The sequence below is a fragment of the Coccinella septempunctata genome, chromosome 5 (assembly GCF_907165205.1).
Source record: "Coccinella septempunctata chromosome 5, icCocSept1.1, whole genome shotgun sequence".
In the NCBI taxonomy this organism is placed as follows: Eukaryota; Metazoa; Arthropoda; class Insecta; order Coleoptera; family Coccinellidae; genus Coccinella; species Coccinella septempunctata.
Genome location: NC_058193.1, coordinates 32,588,557 through 32,604,949, shown reverse-complemented (window position 1 = coordinate 32,604,949; position 16,393 = coordinate 32,588,557). Strand labels below are relative to the sequence as shown.

At 36.1% G+C, this 16,393-nt stretch overlaps 2 protein-coding genes across 2 annotated transcripts; one reads left to right on the top strand and one right to left on the bottom strand.

The window, feature by feature from the left end:
• Window positions 1–1,325: 1,325 nt before the first annotated feature.
• On the top strand, window positions 1,326–5,008 carry LOC123314113 (glutamate receptor 1-like). The gene is made up of 7 exons (XM_044899231.1): window positions 1,326–1,476; window positions 2,108–2,265; window positions 2,629–2,966; window positions 3,425–3,603; window positions 3,660–4,189; window positions 4,319–4,593; window positions 4,759–5,008. Exons 1-7 carry the CDS (start codon window positions 1,326–1,328, stop codon window positions 5,006–5,008), a joined length of 1,881 nt encoding a protein of 626 aa, XP_044755166.1.
• Window positions 5,009–5,228: 220 nt separating this feature from the next.
• On the bottom strand, window positions 5,229–16,047 carry LOC123314112. The gene is made up of 15 exons (XM_044899230.1): window positions 15,771–16,047; window positions 15,422–15,597; window positions 15,122–15,366; window positions 14,784–15,065; window positions 14,517–14,673; window positions 14,345–14,462; window positions 14,086–14,283; window positions 14,002–14,033; window positions 9,234–9,383; window positions 8,859–9,016; window positions 8,466–8,803; window positions 8,135–8,298; window positions 6,127–6,653; window positions 5,500–5,771; window positions 5,229–5,445 (listed from the first exon to the last, which is right to left on the bottom strand). The coding sequence occupies exons 1-15, from the start codon at window positions 15,920–15,922 to the stop codon at window positions 5,229–5,231; spliced, it is 3,186 nt and encodes a 1,061-aa protein (XP_044755165.1). The 5' UTR covers window positions 15,923–16,047.
• Between the last annotated feature and the right edge of the window lie 346 nt (window positions 16,048–16,393).

Here is a 16,393-nt window from a genome sequence, read left to right as displayed (position 1 = left end):
GCTCTTTCAGAATATGTATCACTTTTAGATCTACGATAATTTTCCTAGAAGAAAAACTACTCGAACGTTGACCTTCGAAAAACTTCCAAAAAGATGGGCTCAGTTGAAACTTCCTCAAGACCGAACGGATGTGCCCAGATGGATGAAATTCTCAGACTTATTACGAAAAGAACTGCTTTTTCAAAATATGTATCACATTTAGATCTACGGTGATTCTTCTTGGAGATACGCTTGTTGAAAGCTGAGCTCAGAAAATTTACCAAAAAAATGGGGTCAATTAAAAAATCCGATCTACCCCACGAACATAAGCTTTCGGATGAACCTATTCCAAGCCCGTTTTCGAACACTTTATGCCTTGGAAGTTTATAATCATCGAGGAAACAATTATCACCTGATCATTTGTGATAATTGATAATTCAGGAAGAAATCACTTTCCTCTTTGAAAAACCACGATCGGAACATAAATAAATACAATAACAAATCGTCATTACTGTCGGATAGAGTAGGTTAGGTATCATTGTCTGTGTGAAATCAACCGTGTTGCGGAGTATGCCTTGAATTACCATTTTGCGAGGTCATTCTGAAATGTTTCGATTCGAATTCATTATCAATAGCTCCTCGAATACATATTACGTATTCATGCAAATCATCCTTCCAATAAATACACTGTACCTTCGGTTCTTTTGAATACGACCATTATGGTGGGGAAAAACTAGTGAAAATGTTGATAATTTCAAGCTCCCTGCTTCGAACTTCTTTCAGTAGACCATAATCTCTCACTACATCCTATTTTGTGAACAAGAAACTCAACTGAATACTGAAAGCCATGACTTGCACACCATTAAATCTCGTATGGATAAACTCTCTTTCTTTACACTCCATGGATTCACGGTATTTAAGTGTAGCTTACGTGGATCGTTTTAATGAAAAAAATACATCATGAGCATAAAAGTCATTTTATTCAGATGAGCTTGGTGCCACAAACGTTCAATATCCTCAGATCTCAATTCTCCCTCAAAACACAGCTTTATACACCAATAAACAGCTGCACGCAGTCCAAGAGATCGCCAGTTGATCGATGCTATCAAAACTCAAACTGCCACATCCGAAAAACTGTTGAAAAGAAATCACTGAGCTAATTAATATTTCAAATACTCGAACAGAACCAAAAATTCAGTTCCTATTGTCGAATGTTCATCCATATCTGCAATTTATGGATGATTACATGTAATTATGAGGGATAATCACGCTCTTTTACCCTATAATTATCCCGGATCCCCTAATATAAAAGAATGGAACTGGGGGACATTTTTTCATTTAGAATTATGACGGGCCAAGCTTTCAAATTGGTAGTTTTATGGATGCTAGTGGTTGTGGTTGAGTCGAAAAAAAATTATTTTATAGATTTCGTCACAGATTTTCTGGACAGGCAGCATACTCCCACCAATGTGAACTCCTATCTTTGTTGGGATAAAAGTGAGTATGGAAGGAATTTTTTTTAATGATGAAATTGCTAAATATGCAGAAATACCAATTCGTTGAGAAAAAGAGGTGCTTACCATGGTTTTGGTCTCATTTGACCTCGTCTGAGCAACATAACTTATACTCCTGCAATCTAAGATCTATATGGATATGCGATATACCATCTTCGCTCTGAGAGTTATGGGAAAGTTAATCTAGTTGATCCTCATTTCTTGTCAGATAGGAATGCCACCGTACCAACTACTGATATCGAATAAATGGACCATCAATTAATTCCATTTTCGTCGGAATATGAGTTGTGTAGCTCTGACGAGGTCAAATGAGAACGAAACCATGGTGAGCATCTGCTCTTTCTCAACGAATTGGTATTTCTGTTAATACTTTGAGTGAAGGTGGTTGCTACTTCGATTTATGTAGTAGGTAACATTTGTTCATTTTCAATAAGGGGTTGTTTGTATGTATCTGAATTAATTTCGATTATTTTTCACTTGTCATACTCTGAAGGCGATATACGTTTTGAAACAAAATCTGCTTGAAAAGCTCTCGAAAAAATATATTTTATGCATATACCGATAAAATTAAACGAAAAATTCTTGAATAATTTGAATTTTTTCGTAACTTTCAGATGAAGTCCTCCTATTTTACACAAAATTATGGAATAGTAATTATAGGGTGAGATTTTTTACCCCAAATGGTTCTCTCATTGATGCATCACCCTTCAAAGAACATCAATTAATCTTGATTGATCTAAGCTGTGATGGCATTGAAAACATTTTACAAAAAGTAAGTTGTCTTGGATTTGTTTGAATTTTAACCATATTTCAATATTCCTCGAAAATATCAACCATATGAGATCTTTTTTTTTGTTACTTGTTACATATTGAACCAAAGAGTAATTATAAAAACACAAGGCAAAATTACTACAACAAAGAAAAGAAATATAAATGAAAAAGATTTTGCATAAAATATGTATAGAATTACAGTCGTAGGTTGCTATCCCTCAGCAGATAAGTGCTGCTGGAGTGAGGCCCTTGATATTTTGAATACGTTTTAATAATTAAATCCAACCAAAAAAACAATAATAATTCACAAATTACTGAATTCCTGCCGCCAAAGCTATACTTGTTTCAATATTGTTTTTTACAGGCTGATGATGAATTTCTCTTCAAACAACCTTATCGTTGGATAGTTTTCGGAAACGCATCAACTGTGGTTCAAAAAAATTTGAATATAGGTGTGGACAGTCAGTTCTTCGTTATAGAAGAAACGGCCGGAATTTTCAAAGTCACAGCTCATTATAAATATTCAAGAGAATCAAAACAATTCAATAGTGAACCGATAGCATTATGGGAGAAGGACAACGGATATCTGTTCTACAACAATCTTGTTGTTGGAAGGAATCGAACAAATTTGAATGGATTGACATTGAAAATATCATATGTACTCACGAATAAGAAGTCAGAGAAACATTTATGGGATTACAGGTCAATACTTCTGAATTTTACGTAGAATTATTCAAACTCTGAAAAATTTCACCAATCATCTCAACAAAATAGCTCTTTGAGAAACAATACTTGACTTTCCGGATCAGCATTATCTAGAAAATCAAAAGATATAGCCCTATGAAGATAGATTGATCTTGGAGATATCAGAAATATTGTAGATGAGATCTTGGAAACATTGGTTGAAGGAATCAATGGTAGAATGCCCCCACAAACTCTTTTTTCTCTCATTAAACGCTATGATTCAATTTTACTCCCAATTAACCTTTTGAACCTTTCAGATTGAGGAATTTTCATTTCAAATTTGTACAGTTTTGTGAATATACTCAGAATGTTCCTATTTCCACTCTATACTTTGAATCAAACTTTTCCTTTTGTCCTACTTTATGGCTCTATCATGTAAGATCAATATATAACCGATTCTATATCGAAAATTTCAGGGAGAGACATGTTGATACCATCAGTAAATTGAATTATCTACTGATTCACCACTTGACCGATTTCACGAATGCCACCAGACAGTTCATCGTGCAACCTAGCTGGGGATATAAGCAGAAAAACTCCTCATTCTACGATGGCATGGTCGGGGACTTACAAAAAGGAATCGCTGATTTAGGAGGTGGGAAATATCCAATAAGTGATATATGGAGGCATCCTAGATTGTTTCATTTCCAGGTACAGCTTCATTCTTCACCTACGACAGGGTTGCAGTCGTGGACTACATAGCAGCAACTTACAAGACATACATGAAATTCATTTTTCGTTCTCCCCCCCTATCATATGTTTCCAATTTATTTGCCCTTCCTTTCAACATCTACGTTTGGTACTCTTGCGTTGGCATTCTAATTTTGACCTGCATCGCCATATATCTCGTGTTATTATGGGAATGGAAAGATCCTTCTTTCAGGAAGAACTTTATAGATGTCGGAAATGATTCCATGAGACCGTCAGTGGCTGAGGTTGTACTTTTGGAGATATCCGCCATAACACAGCAAGGATCTCCTGTGGAACCCAAGAGTTTGTCCGGTAGGATCGCCACCATTATCATTTTTATAGCCGTCATCTTCTTGTACACGTCTTATTCGGCTAGCATTGTCGTTTTGCTGCAAAGCACGACAGACAGTATAAGGACTCTGGAGGATTTGTTGAATTTCAGGATAAAACTAGGCGTAGAGGATATCGTGTATGCTCATTACTATTTCAAGGTGCGATGTAGGTATACCAGATCCATTAACAAGGCGTGGTACAGAAACTTGCTATTTGTTTTTGGACCTCTTGTCCTTGAAGGGTACTTTATGTAATTCGTAGATTCTTGACCTGAATTGTTCTTCCAGACAGCTAAAGAACCTACAAGAAGGGCAATATACGAACAGAAGATAGCTCCAAAAGACCAAAAACCCAACTTTATGTCAGTGCAAGAAGGAATCAAGAGGGTTCAAAACGAATTTTTCGCTTTTCATGTAGAGCTTTCGACAGGCTACAAGGTGATTAGTGATTTGTTCAGAGAAAATGAAAAATGTGGCTTGCAAGAAATCACCTTTGTTAATTTGATAGAACCATGGCTGCCAATCCAGAAAAACTCCAACTATAAAGAAATAATGAAAGTGGGGTAAGTCGGTATGAAATAGGTTAAGTAGGTATCAATTAAAGCAAAACGGTGGTAAATATCAGGAATAACAGCTTATGCTCATCAATTGTTAGGTACCAAAGCTTCTTCAATCCTCTAAGCGTGTTGGTATGTGTGCTGAATCAACTATATAGTTCTCTCTTGCAGGATGAGGAGGATCCACGAACATGGATTGCAGCATAGAGAAGCGACCAGGATCTACACCAGAAAACCACCATGCAGAGTCAGCCATGGAAATTTTGGCAGTGTCGGCCTAATCGATTGCTACTTTGCTTTTATCATATTTGGGGTGGGATCTATTTTTACACTCGTAGTATTAGGAACAGAGGTACTGCTCTTGAAGTATATCGATAGAAAGAAAAGATCATCACCATTCGAAGTTGGTAATGGTCGATAGGATATATTTCTTCAAAAGCTGTAGTATTATTTTCAATCTATAACTAAATGAAGATAACAAGTCGTTAGTTGTAGTCTTGTGGATTACCTACCACTTCAGTTTACTTATTGGATGAAGATTATTATTGAATTTCTCAATAAATGAAATGCTTTATGCTTTATTGATTCTTCTATTTATTATTGCTAATACAGAAAGACAAGTAGACAAGAATGAAAAGGGGCTATTTATATGCAAAACAGTTTTTTTTGATGATCAATTCCGCTATAAAGAATGCCATACTGATGGCAAATCCGACACCAAAGAACAAGAAAGCAGCGTAAGTATCAATAAGACCAGCACTAACGAAAGAGCCAGCTTTGCTTGTACATTTGGGTTTTTCATTGAAGATTCTTCGTCTTTGTGCGTTATAAAATCCATGTTCTCTCATATGGACGAATCTGGAATGATGCAAGAAAAACAGATAGATAAGAGAATGAGTATACATTACTCACCCAACTCTCATGAGTTCTTTATAAGAATGATTTTTTGTAGCAATTATCCAAGGTTCTATTATGGTCGCATAAGAAATCTCTTGAAGTTTACACTTTTCGCTTTCTTGGAACGTATCACCAATCACCTTGTAGGCTGATGTGGATTCTGTGTGAAAAGCGAAAAATTCTGTTCTCATTTTTTCCACGCCTTCTGTTAGAGACATCTTATGTTTCTCTCCTTTCGGTTGGAGCTTCTTGAGGTAGATTTCTCTTCTCACTCTTTCCGAAGCTTTCTAGAAACATTTCAACATGGGTATCTGAAATATCGCAGATCTCCCCTGCTCAAAATTGAAGTGGATACTTTGCCTACATGTACTAATGTATAAGGAGACATAGAAAAACGATTGATATAATATCAAATTAGATGTCTACATTTTCGTAGTACCTTCTCTTATTGTATTCGGCATTGTATCAATGAAAGTTTCAGAAATATTCTGCCAAATGTGCGTCAAAGCATTGGTGAGTGACCGTAATGTATGCGGTGGGTCAGCTAAGCGGTGTAATTGCGGTCGTTGACAATTTAAGCTCGGCGTGGACAATTAACATAAAATTGTGGGAAAATTCTGCCACAAAACGATTTATACTTACGTCTGTGTGCAGGACGATATAGGACAAATTTTCCACTCCGAGATCAATGCCGGAATTCAACAGATCGTCCAGAGTGGTGATAACACTAGAAGTTGACTGTAAAAGAGCAACAATCATACCCGAGTAAGCGGTATAGAGAAACATGAAGGTGATCAGGGTTGAAAAAAACGCGATCCTTCCTGAGATACTTTTCAGTTCAGTGTCACTTCCTTGCTGGCTCACAATACCCATTTGAAGAATGGCCACGTTGTCCGCTGAAGGCCTTACAGCGTCGTGAGATGCCTGAATTTTTTTTCTGAAGTATTCTTCTTTCCATTCCCATCGAACAATAATGTACATCACGACGAAGGTTGAAACAGAAAGGATGAGAGATGAGTACCATACGTGATGGTGAAAGGGTCTTGTGAAGATGTTCGTGACGTAGGAGAGAGGTGGAGCCCTGAATATGAAGAATAGGTAGGAAGGGGTGTTTGGAGCAATGTAATCAAGCCATGGGAGTCGATCGCCAAGGAAAAAGAACGGCATCGCTGAAAAGTATGTTCCTATTAGTTCGACGCTTTGCATTATTCTTTGAAAAACTGAATAACAACCAGAGAGTTGAATCATCTATTTGAGATGCTATAACTGCATCTCCAGTATTGATCTAAATTGAAATCTTATGCTAGGGTGTCCTGTGTTAATAAAGTTTATAAAGACTATGCTGCAATTGTACTCCTATAATTCAGCTTGTTTGTGAAAACTCTCGAACTACTCAACCTATTCAGCTAATTTTTTTTAAATGGAGTCAATACAAATATCAATAATGATTTGCCTTCTACATTTTTCAGGACCTCTAGCACTTAATAGTCTGGGGAAGGTGCTGGAAACAAATAATTCCTGATATACATATTTGTATTGATTCCAATAAAAAAATTAGCGGAATCGACAGAGTAGTTCAGAAGTTATCACTAAAAAACTGAATTATGGGAGTACCTACCATTTAGAGGCACATACAGGGTGTTTTCAAAGGGAAGGATTTTTTTACAGAAGGTAGAACTCATCAAAATATGTCGTTGAACCAAAAATTGTCTTTATAAAATATCCAAGATGGCTGAGATACAACCCCTAGAAGTTCGAAAAAATTTCATTGAATTTCAAGTACGGGACTGTGGAAGGTGACTCCGGCATCTCAAAAACGAGACAAAACTTAAAGATATGGCTGGAAAATGAATGGTTCAGTACCAAGTTCATCGGATTAGATGCATCAGGTCACTTTTGAGAGAATCATAATTGTTGTATCGTGCAATTTAGGGTGAAAAAAAAGTAGAAAATCGAGGCAGTTTCTTGAAAGCGCTTATGTTAGTTATTATGTTGAAAATGTGCTATGATGTTTCCCAATTTCATCCCATTTTTACGACGATTGTTGGCATGTTCGAACAAGAATATTGTGATGGGCGATGGCCATTGTGAAAAAATTCGTGAATAATTTAGACTAATTTCATTGGTGATATTTTGAAGTATTATTCTATTTCTTACACTTGTGCCCTAAGTCTCTTCTGTCAGTTGGTATCGAAATGAGCCATTTCATAAAATCGTGTAAGTTAGTAAAAAATAATGAGAACAATTCGGCAATCTTAATTTTCATCAACACGTGAATATCGAACAAGCCAATATCCTAAATGAAACCACATGGTCGAATCAAGAGATAAGTTTTTCCCACTGCTTTGAGATAATTCAGCTAACAAACGGTCTAGGGTCGTATTAGGATCTATTTCAGTAATAATTTTCAATTTTTCATAGGTGATTTTTGGTGAAACGCTACATTTTGACCAGTTTTACCTTCAGTTGGAAAAAAGCCTCACTTTCAAATACACCCTGTATATCATCTCCGCAGTGAGGCGTCGTAGGAAAAGAATTAAAGCATTCTTGACCCGTCTTTGTTCACACCTGAGACAGAGTCAATAATGCTGGGACACCAAGTATAAACAATCCTGAAGAGTCAGCCCATTATAGAAAAATGTGGTCTCACCTCCCATGATTGCTTTTCCATCTCTTATTTCTTGAAGCATCACCATAAACAGTGAGTAGCTGGAGGAATTGTGTATCAAATAAGATCTGGATACGTTGATCACCGAAGTCAAAAGTTCAGTTATTGCATATGTGAATCTTATGGATGGGTCGATATGTGTGTATCTGAAAGAGAACATATTGCCTATTTTTATTTGAAAGAGAACAATAAGCATATTTTTCCCTAGGAGACTTGTTTGTCTTGATTTTCAATGAAAAGATCTTCGTAATTTTCTTGTGGCCCACTTCAACTATGAAAATACATCGGTATTTCTTCTTGAGAGTAATCTTACCTGTATTCTGCGACGGTTTTATAAGTGATAGGACTGCTGGCCCAAAAGTTAAAGGTGAACTTAGATCCGTTTAAATTCCTTCGAGATCCATATATGCTCAACGACTGATAGCTTCTGAAGGAACTCCCATTGTTCCATATGGCAACTCTGTTGTGCTGAAACTTCGTTGAACTATTACCAGTTTTGTAAATTGCCGTTACAATAAATCCATCTTCGCTCTTTTCCACAACATAAAAATTACTGTCCACTAGGGGTTGAAAATCAAAAGACTCGATTTCTAAAGTTGTTCCAAAAATTATCCATCTGAAAGGTTTCTTTAAAAGGCCCATCGTGGAGGCCTGAAAAGAAAGCTAGTACATTTTGAGTGACTAGTACTCCAGATTGAATTATCACGTTTTGTAGTATACTTTTGGTCTGAGCACAAACAGTATCGATTATGTTCAATTGGACTTCAGCGTCAAGGGGATGGTTAAGAAAATTTGTACCGTTATTGTTGGTCCTGAACTTGTAGCCTTCTCCATAGCTCATTCCCGATAGAGCAGCTAACTCATCTGAAAGTTAATGTTATTTCTGAAAGTTTAAATATATCTTGTCAAGAGTTAACTATGAAAATTTCAATAAAGGATGGTTGTTCGATTTTTGTGCCCTATTATGAAAGTTGATTGAATTTTTCTTTCTATTCCAGTAGATTTATATGTGAAACTAGTGATAATCTCAATCATCCCCAGTCGAAAATTGATAATAATGCCAAAAAATCTTTTATGTTACTTTTTTTCCAACACAAAATTGCATTTATATGATTTGGTTGTCCTTCCATACGTAAAAAATCACGAAGGAACTTTATTTTTTCTTGTGCACAGCAGTTCACTTTCAAATATCCACCACATATGATGAGGATAACTATAAAAGACGACATAGCTGGACAATCAAATAATTCAAGTTTGTTCTCAATTTATAAGAGAGGGCCTTTGGATAAGAAACGCCCATGCTTCGAAAGGCCATCAATTTTGTTTGGATTGTTATACTGAATTTTGTAATTTAGTGATGGAGAATTCATGAACTGTGTACCCTTAATCAATGCTTCTTATTCAATTGTTCAACACATTTCAATACTGATGAGATTATAGACAATCAGTTCGATGTAACTCCTGGAATTGAATTTCATAAATTAGAAATTAGTGTTCCGATAGAATTTGACAATTTTTGATTGATTTTTACCAATATTTTCTTTCAATCTTAGGAAGAAGATAAATATAATGTACACATCACTTGAAATGTAAAGGAAAGTTTTGTTATTTTGAATAAATAGTAGGAATTAAGAAAATTTATTAATTGAAATACTAGGGAACCCTATGCTCTTCTTTCTTTGAAATCTATTCGTCAATCTGTTCCAAATATTGAACAAAAAGTTCATGAATATAATATATACCCAAAATCGTTTATTTTTCCAAAAAGGACGCATTTGAGGTGACTACTTTGTAATAATGAAAAAAATGAATTAATTATGAAAAGAATGCTGGAAGGAATTGCACACCAGATGTTATCAGAAATATCGTTTTCTATTTGATTACACCATTTCTCTGGAAGGCAATACCAGGGATTACATTGATTTTTCTAATCATGAGGGGAAAGGTAAGTGCAATCACGTAAGTTTAGCGTTCATTTTCAATTTTCTTCTGAATTATTCATCTTCGTTCATAAAAATATGAAGTTTGCCTTTGCCGTGCTCATTTCGAAGAAGATCAGCTTGGTTAAAACAAATGAGTCGGTTTCAAAATGGTGTCACCCCTGTTAATTTTTTCAACGGTTTTACTCACACATCTCGTATCAGTGCTTAGTTATCAGGCTGATTTTCCCAAGTTCCTAGTTGATTTTCTTAAAATACAAGAGAACCCTGTTCACTTGAACATACACATGAATCCCTTAAAAAGTGAGTAAATTACTGAGCTTCACAAAAAGTCAAAACGAGAAAATTTTTAGGAATGTTCGCAAGAAAAGTTGAAAGAGAACTTTCTGCGAATCAAATCAAATCGAATATCAATACGAATATTGGGATTTTTCTATTGCTTGCTAGGGATGCAGCAGTTACAGTGAATCTGTTGAGCGTAGAAAGTGAAAACGGTGTGGAAATACTCAAAAATGTGAGTGATTTTGAAATAAATAATAAATTTCATTTCTACAGGAAAAATTTGAGGTTTCAATCTAGCGATCTTTCTAGTCCTCCCAAGGGATGAAAAAATTATAATACTGTGGAAAATTGAGGTACATTTTTCAATTTTCAGGCTGAAACACTGGGATATTTCAGGGCACCTCATAAGTGGATAATCTTTGGGAAAATCTCCACTCTGCAACAGTATAATTTATACTTCAGAGTAGATTCCAAAATATTCGTCTGCGAAGAAATGATGAGTGGATACAACGTTTCGGCTATTTACAAAGTGAACGAGAAAAATGAGCAATATCAGTTGAATTCAATTGGGTTATGGACTCAAAAGAATGGGTTTGTACATAACAGTCCACTCAGTATCTACAATCAAAGAAGAAATTTGAGGAAAACGACATTTACGTTATCATATTTATTCAACAGTCCTATAACTTATAAGACAATATTCGAGTACAGGTAGAATATCACGATCATAGTTTTATGATACTTTTGTAATTTATAATCTGCTTTCAAGCTACTGGTCTACTTAAACCATCAGACTGCAGTCTGATGTTCATGGAAATCATCATTTCCAAAAGAGTTAGAATTAATCAAATCAGACTTTAGTTTCACGAAAAACTCCTATACTATTCAAACTTTTCAGGATGACCCATATAGATAGTTCTCCAAGATTCACGTTCTTGATCACGCAAATATTGATTTCAATATTTAATGTTGAACCGAAATATATAATCCAAACTTCATATGGCAATCCAATAGCCAATTCTACAGAATACACGGGTATTATTGGAGACGTTAAGAGTGGAAGGGCTGTTATGGGAGGTAAGAAGAAAAATAAAAATAAAAGAACTTTATATCCTGACGAAAACCTGAAAAAGGAAGAAATTTTAACGCCGAAATGCTATGAAAGATAGCGAAGTCACTGGCTCTCAACAAAAGGTCCTCTTCTTCGTTCGGTCGGCATCGTTGGTTGAGTTATGCGGTACTGACGAGCTCAAACACACCTTCGATTTCGGCATGTTCTCCATGGCTATACTCAGAATGTAGATTTCTGATATTTTTCGATAATATTGAATTGGGTAAAAAGAAATTCATTATTTTTCAGTAGTGATGGATATCTCGTGAAGTATCTATCGAACAATTTCAAATCTATGTTCGTAGGAAAGGTGATATTCGGAACTTGAGCAAGTAACTTGCTGTTTCTTGTTTGGTCCATTCTGTTGTAAGTTACAAGGTGTTGAACATGGAAGCATTTTAACTTTTAACCAAAGCTGGCTTTAAAAAGTGATTTCCATGTTTCTCTTGCATTTCAAGATTGTGGAAATTGATCTCAAGGGTTTTTGAGAGGGGCATTATGAAGCTGCCTTCAAAATAGCAACTAATTATAGAACAAATTGGTGCAACTTGAAACAGCACCATCCAAAATAGGTCAAATAAAGTCTGGAAGTTCACAAAAAGTGATGAATTTCTTTTCCTCAACCCATTATGAGAATTCTGTGATACTCGACACACAACACCCTTGAAACACTGTGTATTTTTGATTTCCAGCTACTCCAGTATTTTTCGTAGCTAGCAGAGTTTCCTTCTTGGAATATATCGCTCCGAACACTAGATCGTACCTCAATTTCTACTTCAAATCTCCTCCCCTATCTTACGTTTCCAATATATTCGTGAAACCCTTCGACAAAAACGTGTGGTATTCCTGCTTTTTACTGACGGGATTAACACTCGCAACTATGTACGCAATACTGAAATGGGAATGGAAAGAGCCAGACTTCAGGAATCAAATTCAAAATATGCCTAATGCTACAAAACCAACCATCAGTAATGTCGCCATTTTACAAGTGGGGGTGATAAGCCAACAAGGTGAGTCGAACAAATCTTCCACGTTTCTCCTCGTGAGTCAATATTTTTTAGGGAGTGACGATGAACTCAAGAGCAGCTCTGGAAGAATTGCAATGATTTTCTCTCTGGTCGCTTTCATGTTTCTGTACACGGCTTACTCTGCCAACATAGTCGCCATCTTGCAGTCTACCAGCAATTCAATAAAGGATCTGAAGGATCTTTTGAACTCAGGAATTGACCTTGGAGTCGAGAAAGTACCTTATTTCGTGCCGTTTTTCAAAGTGAGTTTATCTTTTTTCTCAACTTCCTTCAAGATTAAAAAAAAAATCAAGAACGGCACAATAAAAATCTTCGCAAAAGGCAGCATTATGGGATGCATCAACATCAACGATATATCATGCCTCACAAATCTCTAGTTAAACCCTTGAATTTCGAGGTAGGGTTTGCAATAGTGTACATCAATGGTAAACTTAGAACATCGATGTTTGTGAAATGTATTAAAAGTAGATACCTACCTTTAGATAATATATCATTTGCATTCCTATTCGTTATGATTCACCTTCTGATAAGAATCATATCTTATTCCAGCATGCCCCTAATCCAATTGGGAAGGAAATCTATCAGAAAAAACTAAAACCAAAGGGGGATAAATTCATGATGCCCCTTTCAGAAGGTACAGAAAAAATGCGTACCCAGTTTTTTGCTTTTTACACCGAAGGAAGCTCGATCAACAAGCTAATGTCAGATTATTTCGATGAAGCTGAAAAATGTAGCATCAGAAAAGTGGAGTACGTAAAAATTAGGGAACCATGGTTGATCGCTCAGAAGCATGGCAGTTATACAGAGCTGCTGAAAATTGGGTGAGCTATCTACTGAATTTCATCTCCATATGGTTTCAATTTCGTTTACATACCTTCCAGGATGTTGAGATTACGTGAGCTTGGATTCTATATGGCAGAAAGGAAGAGAATTTTCTACGAAAACCCTACTTGTCATTCAAGACTTAGTCGCTTTTTCAGCGCTGGTCTTATTGACACCTATCCAGGCTTCTTGTTTTTCGGTGTAGGCTGTTGCATTGGATTTCTGGTCTTTTTCATGGAAATCCTTCTAAAGAAAATCAAGAGGAAGAAATTCACAGCTGAAAAAATCTCTAGAGGTTTATTCAAATTCGGAAAATGAGTTCATGGCTCTCCAACATCCAACATCTAACATAGTTCACCAGATTTTTTTTTTGTTCTTTCATTTTTCGTTTTTGAGTTCACTTTAGAGGGCACTCGTTTGCATATAGGTACTTTCATTATATACTCGCAAATTTAATTTCAAGTAAAATAGAGGGATAAACACTGCTAAATCTAAATGGAAAAGATTTCTACGGAGATTGATGTAAGTTATTAATTTTTTCAAAAGAGTCTTCTTTCATGTACAACAAACAATATGATCAAATACAATACACAATGATAACTATTTGATTGTGTTTTCCCACAATCGACAATGGACACACTGAATTGATTCAGAACTTCCCCAAACGTTTTCGTTTGCGTTTCTTCATCTCCTTGGACCTGAAAACACAGATTATTCATGAAATGAAAAAAAAATCAAAAATACTCAAACCTCAAATGAGCACAATGTTCAGCTACAAACAAGCAGAACGATATAACTATTCCACCGGCTAAAACAACTGCAGGTGGATAGCAATCTACGATGCCAACACTTATGAAAGTGTTTCCCCTATTAGTGCATACAGGTTTCTTTGTATAAATTGCGTCAATTTCCCTATTTTGAAGACCGCTTTCTCGTATGAGGAAGAGGCTGAAACAATAATAAAATTTAGGGCTGTTGGCAAACATGAAGTTTATGGAAATTTCATTACCCTATTTTGAGTGATTCTTTGAAAGAAGAGTTCTTCTGGATAGCTAACCAAGGATCCGGAACCTGAAGGAATTGAATTTCCTGTAGGCTACATTTTTCTCCCTCTTCAAAAAGCTCACCTAAAAGTATGAGTTCAGAAACAGCAAGAAAAATTTCATACTTAGAATACTCACCTACAATTTTATAACCAGGTCCTGTTTCCATGTGAAAAGCAAACAATCCTTGCCTCATGATTTTCACTCCCTCCAATATGGGATAGAATTTTGGAGGTTGACCAGGAGGTGCTACTTTCTTCTGGTACAAAGCTTTTCTTATTGGTTCAGTAGCGTTCTGAATTTCGAAAAAAAAGGTGAATTTCAAGTTGAAAACTCGAAATTACTTCAATTTACTGGGGAATCCCAATAGGGGACAGTTTCATAAGAAAATTATATACAACTCACTGGAAAGTAGAAGTGATTGAACACCGTATCATCAACACCAACTTCCAAGCGTGACTTCAAGAGATCCTCAAGTGTCTGAATGCTTTTGGATGAAGATTGAAGCAAAGCAACGATATTTGCCGAATAAGAAGTGTATAAAAACATCAGAGAAATGAATAGGAAAATCGTAGTTATCCTTCCTGGTAGGCTAAAGGGTATGGCGGAAGCTCCCTGCTGACAAAACGCACCAAAAGTCAATACAGCAATATCAGCAAAGGAATCTTCGAGCTCCAAATGAACAACCTGAAACACGTCCCATATCTCCTAATTAAATTCTTGAATGGTGGAAAATTTCTTACCCGGGAACCAATCTCAAATTGCTTTCGTCTTTTCTCCCACTTCACTATAACCAAGAGTGTTAAACCAGTGAGAAAAACCAAGGTGACTGTCGAAATCCAAACATATTTATCGAAAGGGAGCACGAAAACATTAGTCACATAGGATAATTTTGGTTCCCTGAACACGAATTTTGATCTGGTCTTCGTAGTCATTGCAACATAATCGATTATGGCAACGCGGTCTGCAGTGATGAACAGAGCTGTGCCTAGAATTCCCCTGTTATGAATTCCATCTGAAAACTTTTTGGTCATAATATTCACCTCCAATATCAGCCTTGTTCTTGGTCAGTTCCCCAATCATACCACTCCACTCAGATTTGTTGTTTTTGTATCCCCATGTTGATTCCACAGTGTAATGGAAGCTTGCGTTTACGAAATCGTACAAGTGTTTGACCAGAACATAGTTCACTTTGGCGATACTGTCGATATGCTTTTCTCTGAAATCATTTTAGTATAATTCTTGACACTAAGCATCACCAAATTATACATTTTAGCATCTAAGACATGAAAGCTGAAATATCTACTAAGCATTAAATAACAATGAAACAAAATAAAAACAATGCAATCAAACTGGACAACAAGAGATAAGAGAAAAGATGAATTTCTTCACCTTTTGTCCGTCAAATGCTTCAAAGACTCATTTCTAGTGATGACTATAGAACTCGTCAATATAGTTCCCATGAAATCTTTCCTCCTCCTATGTCTGTTCTCCACGAACTTCGGATCGAACACAAAACGTTCATCGAAGCTCCATTTTGCCATTTGCTCTTCGATAATGTCGGTGGAAACTCTATACCTGAATATTTTCTCCAGCGAGATGGTACCATTTTCGTTGAGCTGAGCCAAAGTAACATCGCTGTCCGCCAATATACTAGCGTTACTGAACAATGCGGTGATGTTACTGGTAGGTTGATGAAAGAGCAGCCATCTCAGAGGAGTCCGGAAGAAATTTAAATTGGAGCTCTGTAATTTTTCAATTTGATTGGGAAGTCGCTTAGGAAGGATACACCAATCTGCTTACCCAATTGACTATCTGAGGTGTACAGTCTAGATCTGCTATGAAAACGTATTTGTTTGAGGGAATGGGATACCTGTCGCTGTTTCCCATGTTTGCGATCCTAACGAAGTAGTTTTCTTTTTTGAAAGCCTTGATCAATGCTGAAGAATCTGAAGAAGCATCGTTAGTGAAAAACAAATCTAATTTATTTTTAGAAGTTTATGATTTGACTCACA